General features: G+C 31.3%; 2 protein-coding genes across 2 annotated transcripts; one reads left to right on the forward strand and one right to left on the reverse strand.

The window, feature by feature from the left end:
- Positions 1–1,796: 1,796 nt before the first annotated feature.
- LOC106762588 (DNA ligase 1) lies at positions 1,797–8,058 on the forward strand. The gene is made up of 9 exons (XM_014646584.2): positions 1,797–2,094; positions 2,193–2,298; positions 2,873–3,177; positions 3,283–3,388; positions 3,479–3,841; positions 4,099–4,175; positions 4,259–4,383; positions 6,112–6,390; positions 7,636–8,058. The coding sequence occupies exons 1-9, from the start codon at positions 1,946–1,948 to the stop codon at positions 7,653–7,655; spliced, it is 1,530 nt and encodes a 509-aa protein (XP_014502070.1). The 5' UTR covers positions 1,797–1,945; the 3' UTR covers positions 7,656–8,058.
- A 7,366-nt stretch (positions 8,059–15,424) lies between these two features.
- Positions 15,425–18,908, reverse strand: LOC106760824 (WAT1-related protein At4g08300). Its single transcript, XM_014644254.2, has 7 exons — positions 18,607–18,908; positions 18,463–18,525; positions 17,180–17,296; positions 16,535–16,787; positions 16,196–16,354; positions 15,916–16,067; positions 15,425–15,829 (listed from the first exon to the last, which is right to left on the reverse strand). Exons 1-7 carry the CDS (start codon positions 18,816–18,818, stop codon positions 15,613–15,615), a joined length of 1,173 nt encoding a protein of 390 aa, XP_014499740.1. The 5' UTR covers positions 18,819–18,908; the 3' UTR covers positions 15,425–15,612.
- Between the last annotated feature and the right edge of the window lie 2,587 nt (positions 18,909–21,495).

Consider the following 21,495-nt stretch of genomic DNA (forward strand, 5'->3'; position numbering starts at 1 on the left):
TGAGATTTTAACCATTGGGACGAATTTGTCTGTTAACTAAATTTTGCAACAAATTAAATGTCAATGATATATTAAGCACCAATGTTTTAATTTTTTTTTTTAAAGATAAAACAGTGGCTATATTAAGTCCTCACAAATGAAACTCTAGAATTTGTCGTATGTGAATTCCTATATGGGTGAATGATGTTGTGGCTTTTGATATTTTATATCCAAAGGATAGTTACAACATGTTGGTGTTTTAAATTGAAACTGCATTTTTCTTTTGTTTAATCTTTTAAATATCTTCTTTATTGAATATAAATATTCTAAATCTACATCTTTAACTGATTTCTAAGTGGAGGCAAGAGTAGATGGTTGTTGGAAAAGAATATATAAAGAAAAAAAATCTATAAAGAAACTAGTGAATCTTTTATCAATTTATTTATGGATAAAAAATTTCTACTCCATCATCAATTATATAACCTTCTTGTCCACCTAACCTTGACCATAAGCATAGACTTATATATTCATGTTTAATCTGTGTGTATGCATACATGTTTTAAAATTGAATACGATTCTGAAAGCTTCTGATATTATGAAAGAAGTATTTAAATTTAACTTATGTAAATCAATAAAAATATACAATAATTTTACAAAAGGTCACTTTTTAATTAAATATTTTTAAAAGTTTAATAAAGAATTCAAGAATAACATGTGCTGTTTCCAATACATTATATATATAAACATATTTTCCTTTTTATATACATATTTTGTCTCTAATTTTATTCATAAGTATTTTTTTTTCACTTTTTAAATAAAAATAATAAAGCTTTTATTAAAATTATAAAAATATAAATAAATAATTTTTATAATTTTATTATAGATATTTTGGATTTACTTTGTAAGTAATTTAAGTTATTATAAGTAGCTATTTTAGTTTTAAAAAGTTGTTAAATTTAAAAAAGAATCAAATAAAATAAATATTTAAATTTAAAAAATTCATAGAATAAATTTTTTGATATAATTATTTTAATTTAAAAAAATGTTATTCAAATAATAAAATGGAAAAGAAAATGTATACACGAAAATCTCTTTATATAATGTTGATTTGAAGTTGTTTAAAGGATGGAATAGAAAAAAAAATTATATATACAATATTCTTTTGTATGATATGCCTTTATGTCTATTTTTGTATTTTTATGATAATAAAATGTAATAAAATTATTATTATAATTATAAAAGTAAATATAAATACAACTTACATTATTATAGATGATTTTTTTAATTTAAAAAATGATTAAATTTTAAAACGTGATCATTTAAAAATAAAATTGAACGAATAATTATTTTAATTTAAAGAAAACATTTATTTAAAGAATAAAAATAGAAAACAAATATATACATGGAAAAGAAAAAACCACTTATATAAAATATAAAATTAAACTGTGTATTTACTTTTTTTTTTATAGTAAATATAATTCATTCTTTATTATAATTATAAAAATAGAAAAAAATATTTTTTTTACAATTTTATTATATATAGTTTTTATTTATTTTGTAAGTAATTTGTTTTATAGGTAGTTATTTTAGTTTTGAATAGTGATTAAGTTTAAAAAAGATAAAATAAAAGATATTTAAATTTAGTGAAAAAGAGGTGAAATTGTTAATGTAATTATTTTAATTTTAAAAAACAATTATTTAAAGAATGACATGAAAAAGAAAACATGTTCATCAAAAAATAATTCTCTTTATATTAAAAATGATCAATGGGTATTAAGTCCTCACATAAAAATTAGGAGAAAATAGCAAAGAAAAGTGGAAGAAAGTTTGAGAATTAAATAATTAGTGACTATCTACTGGGGCACATCAGAAGTTCTGGTGTTAAGAACACAGTACTGAGAAAGTGTACCCTAATTTGAATACAATTCATGCAATTTCAGGCCAATTAGCGGAGTGAGAAAAAGACATGGCCGAAGATACTGAGGGGATGAAGAAAGGAGAGACCATAGAGTCTCAGATTGAAATCTCTGAAGAGATGAAGAAAGGGGAGAATATAGAGTCTCAGATTGAAACCGCCATGCGCTCTCGCGTCTCTCACTTCAAGGAACAATCCGAGTAAGTAAATTTTCTTTTTTTTTCTTCTTCTTCTTCTTCCCTCTCATTATTCTGAAATCTTATGTACAGTTATTTATGTTTTGGCCTTTTGAATGCAGCTCTTTGACGTTCGAGGGTGTTCGTCGATTGCTTGAGAAAGACTTGGGATTGGAGGAGTATGCTCTGGATGTGCACAAGAGATTTATTAAGCAATGTTTGCTCAAGGTACACCTTTTCTTCTCAATTCGAATCCCTAATTTCAACATAGTCAGAATTCGTAAGTGGAAGCTTCTAGGGCTTTATAGTTTTTCTGTTGTTCACTAGTGGATGCACACGATAGCCAACCCTAAGTGCTCAACGATTAACCTCCTCCTACAATTAGGAGCGTTCTGGAGTGTCAGAGTTCTCTTTTGAATCTTATGATTCAGAGTCTGGTCTACTGTTGGTTAACATGTGGTAACTGAATAAGTTGGTTGTCAATCACCATGTGAAATTCAACTCTGCCTTTACATGGTCTTAATGGGTTACCTTTCTCTTTATTTAACCCGGACTTCAATGTGGGTGTGTTTAACCAGGTTTTTATATGATTATTAGTGTAAGTACGATTGACAAGTGTATGGTGTCGAATGAATTATTCACTACTACAGCTACTGTTTGCCAGCAGTGACGATAAAAAATTGCTTTGTAATATAGTTGTGTTGCAATTGGTTTAGTCTTATGAATTCTGATGTTACCAAGAATGCTTGGATTTTGTTCTTATTTCTCAATATCAATGTGTTTTTTACCTCATTGCTGGTAGTGCTTAGAAGGGGTCGTTGATGATGATGCCCCAAGGATATCGGAGAAGGCAGGGGAAAATGGTGCAGGTACACAAGAGTCAGAAGAACCAAAAAAAAAGAGTGAATTAAAAGATGAGAAGGATGTTTGCCTTGAAGACGAGGAGAAAATGGAAGACTCTCCTGTGTTAGGTCTTCTTAAAGAACAAAAAAGGGCTAAACTCGAAACCAGAGATGATAAAGGCAATGGAAACAAAGTAGTTCTAAGTGAAGCCCTTATTATGAAAGCTGTTAGAAAAAGATCTTCGTACATTAAGGCTAATGCAGAGTATGCTGCTATTCTTTCAATTATTTATCACTCTGATCACTTTTTGTGAATTACACTGCATGTCCTTACTTTGGTTAATTTATGCACACCAACTGTTAATTTCAGGTCAATCACTATGGGTGGTCTTCGTCGACAATTGGAGGAAGATCTTAAACTTGATAAATTTACTCTTGATCCCTATAAGAAGTTTATAAGTCAACAGCTTGATGAGGTGAGTGAAAAATCTTTTAAGTGTCATTGATGCCCATAAGAAGCACAAACTCACTAGCTGATGCTTAGCATGTTTCTTTCAAATGTGAAGGTATTAGCTTCTTCTGTGGTTTCAGAACCCGCTAAGAATGCTAAGAAAATTGAAAAAAAAAAACCTGATACCAAAGTAACCAAAAAGGTCAGCAGTGAAGAAAACTCTGATTCTTCAGATAAGGAGACTGATGAGGACGGGAGTCAGGAAGATGAAGTTAAACCTAGGAAAAAGGTTGTTCCTAAAGGAAAGGTTAAGACTCCTGTCCAATCCAAAAAACGCAAAGGAGAGGAGACTGATCTGTCCAGTAAGAAAAGGATCAAGCCTGCAAAAGCAGCCCCAGAAGAGATCAGTGATGCAGAGGATAATGTGAAAAACTCTGAAGATGATCAGTCCCATTCATCATCCGAGAAAGCTTCCAAGGTCATACTAAATTATTGTTTTTGTGCTGATAGCAATAGGAATCCCTAGTATAAGTTGAAAAGTTGTGGCCAGAGTCATAATTGTTGAAAAGTTACTATCTATTTGCTGAATAACAACCCTTACATTATTAATCTTGTCCTTTTGTGTGTGAATTTCCTTGAAGCTGTACTCCACATTTTATTGAATTTCTTCTAGTTAAGATCTATACGAGGTTTATTTCATTGAATTATAGCTTTCTTTTTTCTCCTGAACTACAGAAAAAAGAGGTTTCAGCCCCTGTGTATGGCAAACGTGTGGAGCACTTAAAGTCTGTTATTAAAGCATGTGGAATGGGGTAATTTTCGTCTTTGGGTTCCCTTTTATGATCCTGGATATTTGTTCACGATGATAGTTTGATGTTACGTATTTGTATCACAGTGTTCCTCCCTCAATTTACAAAAAGATCAAGCAAGTGCCTGAAAACAAACGGGAAGAACAACTAATCAAGGAGTTGGAGGAAATATTGTCTAGAGAAGGTTTATCTTCTAATCCATCTGAAAAGGGTAAGTTCATGTTTAGTAGTATTCTTCCATCCCTGGATCTGAGCTGTAATATTTCATCCTGATTGAAAAAATATGCATTCCCTTGTCAAAGGAGCCCTTGGGGTTGTTCTTATCAACTGTGTGCAATTATCTTTCATGCAACCCAAACAATTGAAACCTTTGCTAGTTTTACATTGGTATTCTTTGTTTAGTTCTGATTAATTTTTAGATATAAGAAACCAAAATTAGTTACTAGTGTTGTATCAATTGTCCCATAATCTGTCGACAAACCTTTGCTAGTGTTGTCAACAAAATTAAATTGTCCTATAATTTGTCCATACTTTAAAGTGAATTAATCTACATGACATTTTAGGGCATTGCCTTCATTCTGTATGTATATTGTGGAGTGAAAACTTACATCGCAACTCAAATAAAATTTGGACATTTCTGTTGATATATGTTGTTTTCCTAGTAATATATTATTGGAATAAGATGTATGGAGGCGGTTTAATTGAATAAAACTAACGTACCATGATAGTTTCAAAAGGCTCCTCGCTTCGTGAATGTATGAGAGGGTATCATTGTATACAGTCTTACCCTTAAAGAGACTATTTTCGGATTAAAACCCATTACCAAGTGGCCACAAGGTGCTACTTTACCTGTGCATTACATGTCCTCTACCAGTATAATTGAGGAGAGATAAAATTGAGTATTTGTGCTTTAAAATTTTAAGGTTTGGGAGGTTACTCAGGGTTGAGAATATCACACTATAGTGCTACTACAGCGCTATGGAGGATTGGAGTGGTGCACTTAAGTGTTATAAACTGTCGTAGATGCCATTTGTGGCTGGAGTGAAGAGAGTTACGGAACTTTCACATCACTTCCATGAGTGCTGTGCTGTTACCTCAAACTATTTTGTTGCTACTGCCCTTCTACCTCTTCTCCACCCGTTCCTTCTACCTCTTTCTTTGTCACTGTGAAGCTGTGTTTTCCTCTCCATCTTTGCTTTCTAAACTTCCACCATGGGAGACTGGGCTGAGCTGCTGGAGTGTTAGAACCGGGCCTTAGGGTTATATCAAAGAAAACGTTAGAATTGGGCCAATGGACCCAAACACTTCTAAGTGATTTTTTTTTTTGTTTTTTTTTTTTGTTTTGTTGGGCTCCTCTCTAGTCTAGTTTAGCCTATCTTTCTGTTTTTTAATAAAGCGTAGCATATAATATAATAAATAAACTAACGATATAAGTATATAAAAATGTAATAAACTATTTGAAGCATAACATGTAAGATACTAAACTAGATAAGTAATGATGGTAATAAAAACTAACTAAAACATTACAAAATATCTTAAATTAAACACTAATAGCACCAAAAATATAATAAACTAAACTACAATAATAAGAGAAAGTGCAATAAACTATTTAAAGTATAACATACTAATATACTATAAATTAAATAATTTTTATGACCAAAAAGATTCAGAATAGCGGCTATCTTGTTATGTATTATATTGATATCACAGTTTCTGCGCTGGCTGATACACGCCAGTATATCTTGGATGTAAAATGCCTAATATCTTGAAAGCAGATGGAAGGTATTGTAATTTCACTTAACCTCAGAGGAGATTGGGTTGGTCTAATCTTCCCTGTTTCTTATGCCATAATGGTATGTCTACATTGAGCTGTAGATATGACAGGCTTTGATTTAATGGCTACTATTTCCATTTTTCTGATGTTTACTCACTTACTCAGAAATCAAGGAAGTAAAAAGGAAGAAGGCAAGAGCCAAAGAACTTGAGGGTATTGATGTAAGTAATATTGTTTCAAGTTCTCGTAGAAGGTCAACAAGTAGTTATATAGCTCCTCCAGCTCCAAAGCCCAAGGTTCCAGTTGAAACTAGTGGCAACGGGGCTGAAGATGGTGATAATGACGAGGACAATGATAATGAAGAAGATGAAGAAGACGAGGAAGAGGATAGTGGCAGCGATGAAGCTGAGGATGATGGAAGTCAGAGTGAAGAATTTAATGATGGTAAGTATATTTAAAGTATGTTAAGGCTTTGCTCTGTTTTCAAGTTATTGGTAATGTTAGATATCATAGATTCGGGAATCAAGTGTTCTGTAGTACTTTTTGTTGCGGTTGAGTAGTTTGCTGTTAATAATAATAACTGCTTTGATAGGATGGAATTTTCATCGACAGAGGGTATAGTTTTCTTATAACCACAGTATTGGTATGAATTATTTATTTCAGAATGCAATGATTAATACTCGTGGTATTTCCCTCCCAATGTAGTTTATTTTGTATCCAAAGCCACATCATCCATGTAACCAAAGTTCCATTTGGCAGTAGGTATAAATGATTTCAACATTTTATAGCATTGGGCCAGCCCTTGTAATTTAGGTTCCATTTGATATCTATCTGATATTGAAAGTATTATTTAAAATATCGGGATATTACTCATCATCTCTGATGAACCGATGCTGTAATTTGTCATATATCTGTTTCCGATTCTTTAAGATGATTTATTGATATTTATCGGTGAAGTGTCTAATCTAATGAAACAGTGATGCTTTTATGATGCCAATAATTTATAATTATTTATTTTGACAATGTCTGAAAAATATGTCTTTAATTTGAACCCCAACAATTGCAATTATATATTTATTATATTTTTAGAAATTTTATACATTTTAAACGTGTATCTGTTATATACTGTTATTTTCAAAATAGGTAAATTATCGTATTGGATATTCATAGTATTTGACACACATGTCATATCCTTGTTATCATACGTCATCATCATTACTGAATTTCGATGAGGTCATTGTATTCTGGGACACTTGGATTGAACATGGCCTTGATTAGTAATCCCGGCTTTTGAATATGCTGAACACAACACAGACAATGGCAGCTAATCACAGCACAATTAAATAATCTTTGTTTGAAGAATCACTCTAGGAAAATAAAGACTCTTTTCAAGTTTTCTCCTGAAGTTTTTAATAGTGGTGAAATATTTTGGGTTCATTCTTGCATTTCGAAATTCTAGATCCTTCTCTTAGCTTCCTGTTACCCAATTTACTTCCGTAGTTGCTACAGCTATTTCTTAATATAATAGAGAGGAAAAGTTGAGCTGGATTTATTATTACTCCGCTCATTGTGAAACAATTTTACGTTGCACTTTTGAAAATGTGGTGAATTATCTTCTCTAAGCGATGTGTTACTTGGATTTTGGCTTTTCGTGAATCGGCCGTCCTTAACGTTCTCTGTTTTATGCAGACGAAGAAGACAGTGATTGAACTCGGGGAGATTTCACAATAATCAAGGTGATTTTTTCATAATTAATTAGGAGGTGATGGTGTATAATGTAATGTCTTGTAGTGTGTTTGGTCTTCCACCCTTTTATGTTCTGTTGTTCCAAAATATCCATGTGATAATGGCCAGTACTTGTTGCTAGTTGAAGAAGTATTAATTTAGTTTCTTCCTCGGCAGATGATAGGTACTTGTTTTGACAGTATTGGTTATAATTTAGTATATTTTGATTTCCCCTAGGTTTACAGATAGATTACCATATCTCAACCATAAGTGGCAGCATGGTCGTCTGTTGATATTTGTCTATGTTCTGTTTATCTTGCTTTGAGGTCCAAACCTGAGAATTGAGATGAAATTGAATTGTTTAAATCATTAGATTAGTTTGAAAGATACAACTTTGCCCACCCTCACTTGAAAGATCCATCATTTCTGTTTGAGAAAAATCATATTTTATTTTAAATTATAACCCCAAATTTGAACCCAGATGGTGGACTCCGTTTATGTAGTTTGACGTCGTTGGACTGTATTTATGGGTCTAGTAATCAAGCAAGAATGTTAAGCTTGATTCTTGGGAATGACGTGAGGATCTTCTTGCTTCAAAGACAGTTATAATTTTAATACCTTTTTTAAATGTTTAGAAGTTTATTAAATGTACATTTGTATAGAACTCGTCTCCAATATCATGAAAATTACAGTATAGTACATTTTTATCTGAAATTACAATCTTATTATTGAAAGACATAACCCATCGGAACCGAAGAGTACAAGAATTAAGTTTTCTTAATTAATCTATCAAAACATCTAAGTATCTAACTCAGATAAGTTGTTAACTAATGGGTTACTTATATTGTGATTCTTTAAAATATTTTTTTATAAAGTTTTTAAAAAATTTGGTTCAAATGAAATTGGGTTTGGTTTCCTTAATCCAAATCTTGAATTTAAATATTTTAAATGGATAAAAAGGTGGAAAAAGAAATTTCACTAAAAATGACTAGTCATTTTTTTATACACATTATTAATAAAATTGGTAGATAATCCATACCAATAATATGGTTATAAAAAACTTTGCACCCGTTAACATCGTTATAAAAAAAGTTGTAGGAAATGACTCGTTATCTACATCAAATTCTTGAAATACCATTTAACTTGCATATCGTACTTTCCTATTTTCCCACGCAAGAGACTCCATTTATGTTGATATCTCCTAATAAGACAAAAATCTGGGCAAGAACTAAAAGTGTTATATAGGTTCAAATCAACTCATGAATACAAAACGAACTGATTAAATTGGTTAGGATTTTAGTCTAATTAATTCATCATAACATAAGTGATTTACAAATAAAACGAATCCAAACCAAATTAATAATACAAATTTTTTTCATTTATTGATTAAAGTAATGATACTATAACACATTTTCACATTCATTTTGACACATATTACACTGATAAAATAATAATAAAAGAATAAACTTTTATATTTTTTTTAAAAAAGAAGACACTAAAAAATAAGAAAGAACAATATCAAATAAATGTTAGAATCAGACACCTCGTTTAATTAATGATGATAATCGAGTGATCAACAACTAAATGATTTACACTTTCTCAATTTTAAAAATTAGACAACTAAAAAGCAGTCGATTGAAAAAACAAAAATTACATGTCGAACATTGTAAGAGAGAAGAAATGCAATTGATTTTCACGAAATAATTAGGTTTCATGCATGATGGCTTTGCACATAGCGTGAATATTAAATGCAAGTGTCTGCTTCCTTTCAAATCGATCAAACTACTTTCTAAAAGTTCTTGTTTCTTTTAAATAACACTTTAAAAGTGACTTTGTGAAAAATTAACCTATTTACGTTTTTTTTTTCCGAAGTGCAAGTTCATTTATTAATAATATAAATATATAGTATCGATACATTACATACATTTTTTAGTAACTTCATGGCTAGATTTGTAACCAATAATAGGTTAAATGCAAAAATGTGTTGAAATAGCGAACAATTATATACTATGTTACGCATGTAACATTTTCTTCCCGTACAATGAATCATACACATAATAATTTGTAAAGGGTATTAGCTTAAAGAGTAGATGTTGATATTCATCTAAATGTGGCTCTGCCACTTAAAAAAGGCACATATTTTTGTGGTGCACTAAATTAAAGCTTCTGCATTATGTAGGAAAATAATAGTAAAGTAGGAAAAAGAAAAAAAAATTAAGAGCTTTTTGATGCAATTATAAAATTAATTAAAACTTAGAAATGTGTGATGTGATTGAAACTTTTGAGAATTGTTTTCCTAAGCACTATATAAAATACGTGCCACAGAACAGAAACTTTATGAGAAATAACGTAGCACAGAAAAACACGGTCAATAATGGTACATATGTTTCGTTTGAGATTGCTCATGCAAAAAAGTGGTGGTCGTGACTAGGTATTTTGATGTTGGATTTTTGGAACTTTGTTGATGTTAAAGAATTATAAAGGCATTGTTATCTCTGGAAAAGTACTATGGTCAAAAAGGTGAGTTTTCTTTAGCAAGAAAGTAGTCGGTATCGTCAAATTTCTCTGTCTGGGTCATGCACACTTTAATCTTGTACAATAATAGATGCATCGTCTTATGCCCATTGTAGCTATAGTGTCTCCTCCAAACTCCAAAACAACATTATGAAATAGATAATGATATTTAGATAACAGTTTTTTTTTTTACAACATTTAAATATCATCTACGTGTCATTTTGTGATTGGTCCAAAATTACTCCACAATCAATAATGATAATCATAAACACTACTATTAACCAATCATAGAATGATACGTAAATGATGTTCAGATGTTGTCAAAAAATTATTATCTAAGTATCATTATTGTTATGAAATCGCCACGGATCATGCTTCCACCTTAATTTATCACCATTCTGCATTTGTCCTTATCTATCACGTTCTCTCTGAATTCAAGAAAACTTGCAGACTTTCAAAAGTTCAAGGTCTAACATCTCTCTCTATCATTCAATAGTTCTTCAAAAATTGAATAATGTATCTCTAATTCAAAGAATTAGTTAAATAATAATTGACATGATAATTGTTTGTTAGAAATTATATGTTAACTAGAGATATTATAAATTTAATATTTCAAAGTTATGCAAAGTTTATTTTAATAATATTTATTATTTATTATGTTAAAAGTTTTAAGATCAATTTAAAATATATAAGTAAATACAAATTTTATTTTATAAATTGATTTTGTAAGATTAAGTTACGTTTAAAATTCACTTTCTAACATATTAAAATGTCCATATTATGTTTTATTGGACAACTATCATACTATTATTAATATCTAATTTTATTTTCAAAACATGTTTCTATATGATAATACAAAATTTATAATATATAAATGGTGCAAAAACTTAGTTTCCAATAGATTATGTTTTGAATTTGAAAGTTGAAGGATGGAAAGAAGTATAGTTTGTGATAGATAAGTTGGGGAGATTTGATAAGCTTGTGATGAAGGTTTGGTCGGACCTACAAGGCACTAAGAAGATGAGTTGGAGATGATTAGCTACCACTTTTAATAGGAGGAATGGGCAAGCAAGAAAGGTAGGGTTGCGTTGGAGTGTGTGAAGAAACTTGTGCATCTGAATCTCATGTTTCTAGCTATTGCTGAGGACATTCCAGAACAAAAGTGCTACCACCAATCAAATTCATGAAACTCAGAATGGAAACCCAAATCATCCACCAATTTCTGGTGCAAATATTCAACTCAATCTGAATAATTTTGTGGCAAGATTCTCATCATTCATTTACTGATATTTTTCTTTCCTGTGCCGTGATCTTTAGCAGTTAGATATGATGTTGTTTGTGTGCTTACCAACATTGCAAGGATTATAATGGACTTGGCCGACACTGGATTATACTATATGTATATATGTATGTATATTTTAATTATGGATGTGATGAATTATGAGTATAATTGTTTTATATTACTCATTAATAATTTTTTTTTCAACACATATATATTATCCATATACATATCTTATATACATATGAATTTTACCTCTTACCCATGCATGATGCATTTTTAGTAACATTAGTATTAACAGTGTTAATTTATCATATATAATTAAATTATATTTTATTGATGTTGTATTTTTTATATTAATTTTTTGAAAAGTTAATTAACAGAGTGTGAGATAATGATGCGTATGCATATCCTATCCCCCAAGTTGTAGGTGAATGAAGTGTGTCTGAATCTGCCTACTTCCAAAGGAACAAAGCAATTTGGGAGATGACATGGAAACAACAGAGAGAGAGAGAGAGAGAGATGACGTAGGGCTAATAATACTACTCTGATGAGGTACCACCCATGGACATTGGAAAAGCATCCCATCAACTTGAAACCTACACACTTCAACTTGTCACAACCAACTTTCCTAATTCAATGCATCCTCTAAGTAAACTATTCGAAGAAAACAAGATAATTTTATTTTATAGACTTCACTTCTCATAACATTTTCATCTTTTTATTCAATGCATTCATTCATGTCAAACAGATAGAGCAATGCATGGTGTTTGTCTTCATGCAAAATATGGTATTTTTATTTATTTTAACAGTGCTAATTAAGTTAATTTTTATTTATTCAGTGGTATCTTCTGTCTTGCTGCATGTGAAGTGTAGAACATTAGATCCCTCACGTCACGTGTTGCTTAATTAGGAGGAGAATCTTTGTGACAGAGTTAAGTTGGAAGGAATCTGAATTGATTCTCTTGGTTGTACAAATACTACTGTTTGAATCAATAATGGAATTGCTGACACGAAAACCACATTGTCAAATCCTAGAATATTTTGTACCAAAAAATTCCTCCAACATTTCACACATAATGCCATATCCAGATAATAATTAATGTTAGGTGTACTTCTCATCAACCTACACCATCATTCTAACCTTAATCCTTTAAGTCAGAGAACTTAAGTCCCTTCACTCCACTATCATTTAACTAAATAGTACGATCAAGTTTCTTGCTTTAAGAAAAATTAAGGCTGTGTTTACTTTAAAAGAAAGATTTGAAGCACAGTGAGTACGTGAATGAATTTGAAGGTGAATTAATTATTATTTATTTAAATAGATTTAGTATTAAGGGTGTGTTCATTTGAGGGTGATTGAGGGAGATGATTTGGGGAAGAGTGATTTAGTGGATTTGAAGGAATTTGAGAATGATTTTTGTTGTGTTTATTTGAGTAGATTTGGAAGTAATTGAGAGTAAATTTCGAGGTAAAGTTTATGAGAATTAGTGTAAGATTTGATGGATGTGACAGTTTTAAAAAATTTGTTTAATTGACAAAAATTAAAGATTACCAAAATACCCCTAAATATTAAAATAATATAAAATGATATTTATTAATATTATATTTAATTGTAAAAATATTTATTAAGAGTAAAAATTTAAAAATAATTATTAAAAATAATTTTTAAAAGTAAAAAATATAATAATTAAAAATACCTCCAGCACAGTAGTATCAAGCTTGCAAAAGAAGAAGATGACTTACTATATATTATATTAAACATGTAACCGTACATGTAAGAGTGCAGGCGTAAATTTCACAATTGTTGAGGGGCACATATGACATTTATACAAGGTTTAAAACCTCTTTTTGGTCCCTAAGTTATAAGCGGATGTTCAGTTTAGTCCCCGTTTTTTAAAATGTAAATCTTTGGTCCCTAAGTTATAAAACATGTATCAAATGAGTCCTTTTTTGAATTGAAATACTGTTTTTAGTTGTTTCTTAACAACTGCTACATCTTTAGATTGTTCTGATTTGTTTCTTAATAATAACATCACTTTAGATTGCTCTTTGTACTTTGACCATAAACATAAAAAAAGGATTCATTTGATACATTTTTTATAGCTTAGGAACCAAAGGTTTACATTTTTAAAAGCGGAAACTAAACTGAACATCCACTCATAACTTAGGGACCAAAAAAAGGTTTAAACCTTTATACAACAATCACTCCAAATCTCCTCTCTTCAGCGAGTGATTCAAAAAGTGCAAATCCCGCAATTAAGTTCAATTCGTTCTGCGCAAATCGTTGGAAGTGAACACGTGATTTGCTTCAATTTATCGCTTCTAAACCAGCGTAAACAGTAATTCACTTTCAAGTGAACACACCCTAAGTAAGAATGAATTTAAAAGTAAAATTTGTGAGAATTAATATAAAATTTGATCGATGTGATAAATAAAAAAAGTTTAATTAATAAAAATTAAAGATTACAAAATACTTTTAATAGTAAAAATAATATAAAATAATAATTTATTAATATTATATATAATTGTAAAAATTATTATAAAGAGAAAAAAAATAAAAATTAATTTTTAAAATTCCATTCTTATATTATTATTATTATTTAATGCATGGAAGTCCGTTGTTTGAATTTTTGTTCATTAGATTCTTAAAATTCATCAAACACTGATTTGGAATCAAATATAATACTTTTACTTGGAATCCATCTAGCAAGTTATATTTTCATATATATGCAAAATTGGGAATTATCAAATTACAATAGGACAAAGGTGAAATTTCATATTAAATTATCACTGAATGATAGAAAAAGTGTTTATCCTGCAAATCATGGCATTTCATTGCTTGCAATTTTCTCAAAACGAACATTACTTCATTCTTCATTCCATCTGCACAAATTAGTTTAAACAATAAATTATCTAAATGAACACAGTCTAAGGGTTTTCATTATCTCCAATCAATTACTTAATTATAATCGCATAAAGAAAACGACACAATTAAATTATCGAAAAAAAAATAAACATTACACATATTGGAGTCTTTCTCAGTCTCAAATTCAGCATTTAAATGTATATGGAAGTATGATTCCAAAAGCATTGAAACTTTTCCATAATAGGTTTTAGATAGAGGTGTTGTCTAACAAATAATAAATTAAGCGCTTACAAAACTTATCCAAGTTTCTATAAAATGGGTAGCTTAATTAAGCCCTAAAACAATGCCACTTCTTGTTACCTCGGGATAGAAAAATATAAAAACACAATTAAAATATAAAAACACAAAATATGTTATATAAAATACTTCTTAACAAATATATATAGATAGATGACAATTAAAAATAATAGTATATAAGAGAGGTAGATTAAATGTGGAAGTTGCATTGATGAACTACATGACTAGTTCTTTTTTGGGTGAGTAAAGTAACCAAAACGAGTATGAATAACTCATATATTAAACTATTTACATATATAATTAGCGTTAAAAAAGAAAGAACTTAATATGTTAATGTAACGTGTAAATATGCTATAATAGAGAAGAAGTTTGTTGAGCAAAGAGACACGTTAGAAGGAATAAAAAAAAGTAATAATGTGTGATAAGATGAAGAATGTTAAATCACATGAATTCATACAAGGATAGGAGTTGATGCTATGAGCCTTCTTCTCTATGTGAAACAATATCAAATAGGCGATGAAGTTTAAGCTAACTAAAGTATAATTTTAATCATATATATATATATATACTTCTAAAATATTTCTAGAAAGAATTACCGTAGTGATGTTTTTTTTTTTTTTTAACACAGCAATCTGATTAAAACCTAAAGTGAACAAGGAAGTGCGTTTGATTTTTGTTTCAGAGCTTGGTAGAAGTCTCCGCATGTTTGATTTTGTTTTATAAATAGAATCTTTGCTTTGAGCATATGACATAATGACACATGTGACAGACAAGTACTAGGAGCAGAAAAAACAGATACAAGAACATTAATTATTGCATTATTTGATGATTCACATTATACTTTCCGAAACACGGAAGAAAGTTAAAGGGAAAGAAGGACACAATGAAAGGAGTGAGGAAGGTAAAGATTTTCACATTGAACAAAATCTTTCTTGACCTCAATAAAAGGAAAATTTATAGTGATAGTCCTATGAAAGGACCTTCATGATAAGGTTGTTGGTGGGACACCTTTCCTCAACACCTCATCTGAAACATTGATCTCAAGCCCATAAAAGTTGTCTGACGCTGATTTTGTACTGTCCTTCATTGGCAATTCTTGCCTTGCTTCTTTCCCTGTTTCTCTTGTGTTCACACGGTCTTTGCTTTTGCCCCACACCACAGTGTAAAGTCCGCACACGATCAGAATAGCCCCAAATATACTGAAAACACACACCACAACTTTAATTACCACATTAATGATGAACTGTTTGATGCTAATTCATTTTATTTTTGAGATAACACAAACCTTCCAAGATGAACTTGTTCGGCTAAAACAAGAGAACCCAATGCAGCGGTGATTATCATACATAGAGGGCTGAAAGATGTCACAAACACAGGTCCACGTTCCCTGGTCACAACCCCTTGTACATAGTACGCCATTCCAGAACAAATCACCCCCTGGTTATTATTAATCACAAATTAGTTACTTTAATCACTAACTCAAATCATCATCATTATATATATCATCATGCATTGGCTTCAGTTTTAATTTAATTACTAATTACTAATGAAATTAAGGTACTCACAGAATACACACAAGCAAGAAGCCTTGAATCCCAGCCTATGACCCATACACTAAAGTCTCGTTCAAATATAAGGGATGCGATTGAACCCTCAATGATTCCCATTACGCAAATCCATGCTGTGAGTGAGAGCTCTGCTGGGTACTTCTTCAAAGTGAATGACTAAATCCACAAAATGGTAACACAAAGTCAGATTATTAACCACACTTGGATAATTTCTTTCTGTCTTTTACTTGATTACTTCATCAACCAGAGAATAAATAGTTTTTTGTTATGTAAAGTTTCATTGATTTCGAATTCTAATTAATCTGACATCTGCATGAGTAGTTTTGACTAGCTTACTTGCAAAATGAAGAAACCAGCCCAACTGGCACAACTTGATATGAGCATGACTGTGCCAACCACCCAGTGTTGATCAGAGGGTTCAGTGGTACTACTGCTAGAGTTGCTGTGGCTGCTGATGGCTCCTCCACCCTTTATGATTTGGAAGGCAGGACCTTTGTACAGAGTCATAACCATAGCTCCTGAAACTGTTATAACCGTTCCAATGACCTTCGCTAGGCTGTGAAATTTTCTCAGGTTCACCTTCTCCAGCCTGGTCGATACAATAGTTTTCATCTCGTTAATTAGATTCACTAGAATCAATATCTTTCTACAGTAAATAAAAAAGCAAAGAATGGAAGAATCTTATTTGATATCCATATCCCTTGACAGAAGAAAATAGTGTTGTTTAATCCAAGTTGCATAAACGACAACATTGGACTACATGGAATCTCATAAATCAAGCTTTAATTAATGTTGCAAAGAGTGTATGGATATGGCAGAGAATAGTTTGTGACATCATTTGTCATGCATGCAGAGTGGCTTCCACAATGTTGGATCCTATTATTCTGTGGAATGCAACTAACTACTAGCCTTTTCCCTTTGCGTAAGCACTCACACTTGCATTAATTATAAGGGTGGACAGTGATTGAAGGTTTTAATTACCTGAAAATGAGAGCCATAATAAAAGTAATGGCTGGGAGGACATTAACTGTGGCGGATGCAAACGTTGTTGAAGTCATTTTCATTCCCATGTTGTACAAGTTCTGATCTAGCACTGGCCTGTTCCATTTCATCAAATCAAATTATAAACAAAATCTCTTATTTTCAGGTGAACGTATACATATTATGTTAAAAAAAATTAGACGGGAAGAGAGGGATATAAAATATTGTGTAGTTCATGAGGAAATTAATGGCAGATAAAGAAAATAAAATATTTTTTTATTATATATCAATATCGACAAGATTAAAAATATTTAGTGATAATTTGATTTAATTAACATAATCTTTTCTTAGCTGCCAGATATCTTCAATTTTAGGTTAAAATTGATAAAGAAGAAAATCTACGCTCCTCCCTTCTCCTATCCCCTCCAAAGTATATGAGTTCTCTTCTCGTTTTAATTTTCCTTATCAATTACTATGTTACGGTTAAATTTTGAAACAATACCTCACTTTGATATGTTTGCATCGCATTAAAATTATAAATACCTATTTTCTAAGTCTAACGCACTAAATTTTTATTATGTGTAATTGCTGGTTGCTCATATCTTCACTTCAGCCTTGTACAGACCATGTTACCACCAACACACACATGCCTTTTATTGCATTTCCGTACATTAAAATAATAAAAGGAATTAAAATTATTGGTAAGTAAGGAAGTAATGAATTTATGATTGGAAACTTTGCCTTTTGTTATAATGATTATCTCTGGTGTATCATTTTCCTCGGTACGTGTCCTCTAGAAAAGGTGGAGGTCACTATCAGGTAATAAAAATGATAGATTATGCAGAAAATATATATATAGTATTCGTTCATTTGATTTTAAACTTGAGGGTTTACCGTAAGAGATATTGACATGTATTATTTGTTTCTATTCTTAATCTTGCATTTATGTTTATAAGAAAACAGTGCAAGAGTGAAGCAACTATAAGGATGAATATTTATAAAAAAGTATAAAATTAAGAAATCCAATCAAAGATGAATATTTAATTGTTGGAATTCTTATTCCCTAGGAATCTTTTATTTTCGTGACAAAAAGAAGGAATATAAGTTAATGCTACTTCAACGAAATGAATAATAGAAAAGAAAAGTTGATATATGATATGTTTAGTCAGTTATTATGCATGCATGCATGTGAGATGACGAATAATAATTGAATCCATGAAGAGACTGAGAATATAAACAAGTTATGGTTTAGGAATATGGAGTGAGTTTGATAAGAGGCTTACTCAAGGAAACCAAGTGCGACTATCCTGAGGAAGATGGGAAGAGTCATCTTTGGTCTAATTTTTCTGCAAAGATTTTGAACCTTAATTAAGACAGAGGTGTTGGGAATTAAGAAGAACATTAGTGGAAGAGTGAAAGAAAGATACCTTTCAAGGACAAGTGCAAAAGGGACTATGATAATGGCGGCAACTACGTGACGGTAAACTGAGAGTATCCAATGACTCATGCCATGCTTGAAAGAAACCATGGTGATGATATACATGCCTGAGTAGCCGAACTGAAGGGACAATATAGCAAGGTAAGGCTTCAACTTGCGAAGCCCTTGGCTGAACTTACCACCACCATTTTGGTCCTCCATCTTCTTTCTATGCACCAAGGTCACACACACAAACTCTCTCTAACGAGTTATGGGTTGTGACTCGTGAGTCTGTGGGTGACCTGAAAACGAGAAATGCCCTTTTTATAAGCCAAAAAAGCAAAATAATTTAAAAAGAAGACCCTTTTTTCCCAAGGCACTAATTCTCCCACTTCAATTTTCACCCATTTTCCAATATACAAACACATATTCCTAACAATTACTAGGAGCAGAAAAGGTGAAGCAGATATTATTGTCCTCTTATTACAATTTCTGTTTTGTTTAATTTATAGGAGTGAGAGGTGTTTCATTCATTGACTGCCAAATGGAATTTACGTTTAGTGCTTGGTCATGACGCCAGCAAATATGTTGTATGTGGTGTTAAGTAGAGTGGGTGTTGTATATGTGGACACCATTTAGAAAGATGGATCAGTGAAAAATCATTCGTTAACTAGACATCTTTCACCTACGTTAAATATACAATAGTTTAGTATTTATCAAAGTTTAATAATAACAATTAATCCTTAGCCACTTGTTTCTATCTATACACACACATATGCGTGGGTGTTAATTATTCTAATTAATGTAACCATATTAATATTTTACATTTATAGAATCTCATGCTCAAATCTTGTTGGAGTGGGATTAAGATATATTCTAACATCAATATTATAACTCAAACAAAATTATTCAATACCCATTAAATAGCTCAACAGTATTCTCTATTGCAGCATGAGTGTTATACCACACGCCAAAAATATTAAAGCCTGTCGATGTTATATGTATTTTTTGTCTATTGGATTAAATGACCACGACTTAACAAGAAAAGTCTTTCAAATGTGTTTTCTATATTTTCTTTTTCTTTTTCCTTATTCGACTATAATTTGAAAAAGACAAGAAGAAACAAAAAAAAAAAAGAACAACAGACTTAATTTTACCTTAATGTATAATTTGACTTTGGTGAGTACATTCACCAAAATCAAAGATGACAGAGTCGAGGTTTGCAAGTGGTTTATTTTCTGCTCAACTAAAAATCTGATATGTGATTTTTTGCTTATAGTATTTTAAAATTTTGATTTCGCTTATGGTTATTTTATTATGATTCATGTGACAATCTAGTACATAAATAATTTTTTTGCTATTTTAACCTTTTTAAAACTTTTTAATTAAAATTACTGATTTTCTTCGTATTTATTTTCCAATTGCCAAAAAAAATATTATTGTTCTACGGCTAAAAGATATATAACTAATGTTAAAAAGATATATATCAATGTAGAATGAAGTTTTTACTTTCTTACGCGTAGAGTAAAAACAAAGTTTCACATTGAATAAAAGAAAAGTCGGACAAGAGTTTATATATATATAGATACCTTTACTGGTAAGTGACCTTTTGGAGTGGAATCAAAAGCAAATCTCTAAAAGGCTCCTTACCATTAGAGGTATCTATGTGTATATAAATGATAGATGCAATGGACTTTTACCTTAAGATGTTACCTTAAGATGTTAATTTGTTATTATCATTGTTAACTTGACCATGTTCTGATTGGTTGACCATCACTAGTAAAAAAAAGGATTTTAACTCGTGTATTTGACATCGATTTAGTTGTAATCGAAGCAAAAATTGGTGTAGTGACATTTTTGTAATTATCGCAAACGTATATGCTTCGGTTCAAGAAGAATCAATCTCTAAAACTGACGCGATGACATTTTTGTAATTATCGGAAAGGTCTATTACCTCAGTTGTTTAAAGAACCGAGGCATAAAATAGCTGATTATTTTTAGAGGGTTTAGGCATCGGTTCTTTATAGAACCGAGGCCGTAGACCCTTATTGCCCCAGTTAAAAAAATAATCGAGGTAATAACATGTATTTAGGGTTAAATTTCGTGAACAAAGGCATTTTATTTTCAAACAAAAGTTGTGCAGCTCCTTGCTGTTCTCCCATTTTCTGATTCGATCCGTCTTGCTTCAAGTCGTGCATCCAACCTAGCCTTGGGTTCTTCGTCTTGCGCGGACAACCAATTTGGAGGGATCATCAATGGCGCGACAAAGGCGCAGCGAGGGCGCAATGGCCGTTCTTGTTCTTCTTCTTCTCTCTATTCTGATTCGCAGCGAAGAAGGAAGCTTCCTTCCCTCCCCTTCTTCTGATTTTGATTGAGTTGTTTTATGTTTGATTGATTCTCTACAGGAGTGGTGGTGTTTGACTGATTCTCTGCCGGTGGTAGTGGGAGCACGCCGTCCTCGTTCTTTGTTCTTCGCAATTGGGAATCTTTGATGATGGTGGTGTAAGATGGAGCGATGGATGTTGATGGATTGCGGCCAAGGGCTAACAACTAACTGGCGAATGGTGAAAAAAAAAAACCTCTACTGCCTCAGTTGGATTTGAATCGAGGCAAAAGCACACACCTTTTGCCTCGGTTCAGAACCGAGACAAAAAACCTATCTCTTTTTGCTTCATCTATATATGTCTCGGTTGCGGAACTACTGCGTATAAGCAAAAACAACTATTGTCGTTTCCCTTTATTGTACTAGTGCATGTTTGATTCTAACCGTGCTAAGACTAGTCAACCATTATGCTTTGATCATGCTGTAATCCCCTTCGGCCATACTGTTTTGATCATGTTGTGGCAGGTCGGTTTAGAGAGCTCGGCTGAAGGAGCTTTGCCTTGTAGGACCTCGACT

This window comes from Vigna radiata, chromosome 5, assembly GCF_000741045.1.
Source record: "Vigna radiata var. radiata cultivar VC1973A chromosome 5, Vradiata_ver6, whole genome shotgun sequence".
Lineage (NCBI taxonomy): Eukaryota > Viridiplantae > Streptophyta > Magnoliopsida > Fabales > Fabaceae > Vigna > Vigna radiata.

Coding starts and splice junctions, on each gene's coding strand:
- LOC106762588 (XM_014646584.2), top strand. CDS start 1,946: ATGGCCGAAGATACTGAGGGGATGAAGAAAGGAGAGACCATAGAGTCT. Junction 3,389..3,478: donor TAAGTCAACAGCTTGATGAG/GTGAGTGAAAAA, acceptor TCAAATGTGAAG/GTATTAGCTTCTTCTGTGGT. Junction 6,391..7,635: donor GAGTGAAGAATTTAATGATG/GTAAGTATATTT, acceptor TGTTTTATGCAG/ACGAAGAAGACAGTGATTGA.
- LOC106760824 (XM_014644254.2), bottom strand. CDS start 18,818: ATGGAGGACCAAAATGGTGGTGGTAAGTTCAGCCAAGGGCTTCGCAAG. Junction 17,297..18,462: donor GTCGCACTTGGTTTCCTTGA/GTAAGCCTCTTA, acceptor GAAATGGAACAG/GCCAGTGCTAGATCAGAACT. Junction 16,788..17,179: donor ATTATGGCTCTCATTTTCAG/GTAATTAAAACC, acceptor TGTATCGACCAG/GCTGGAGAAGGTGAACCTGA.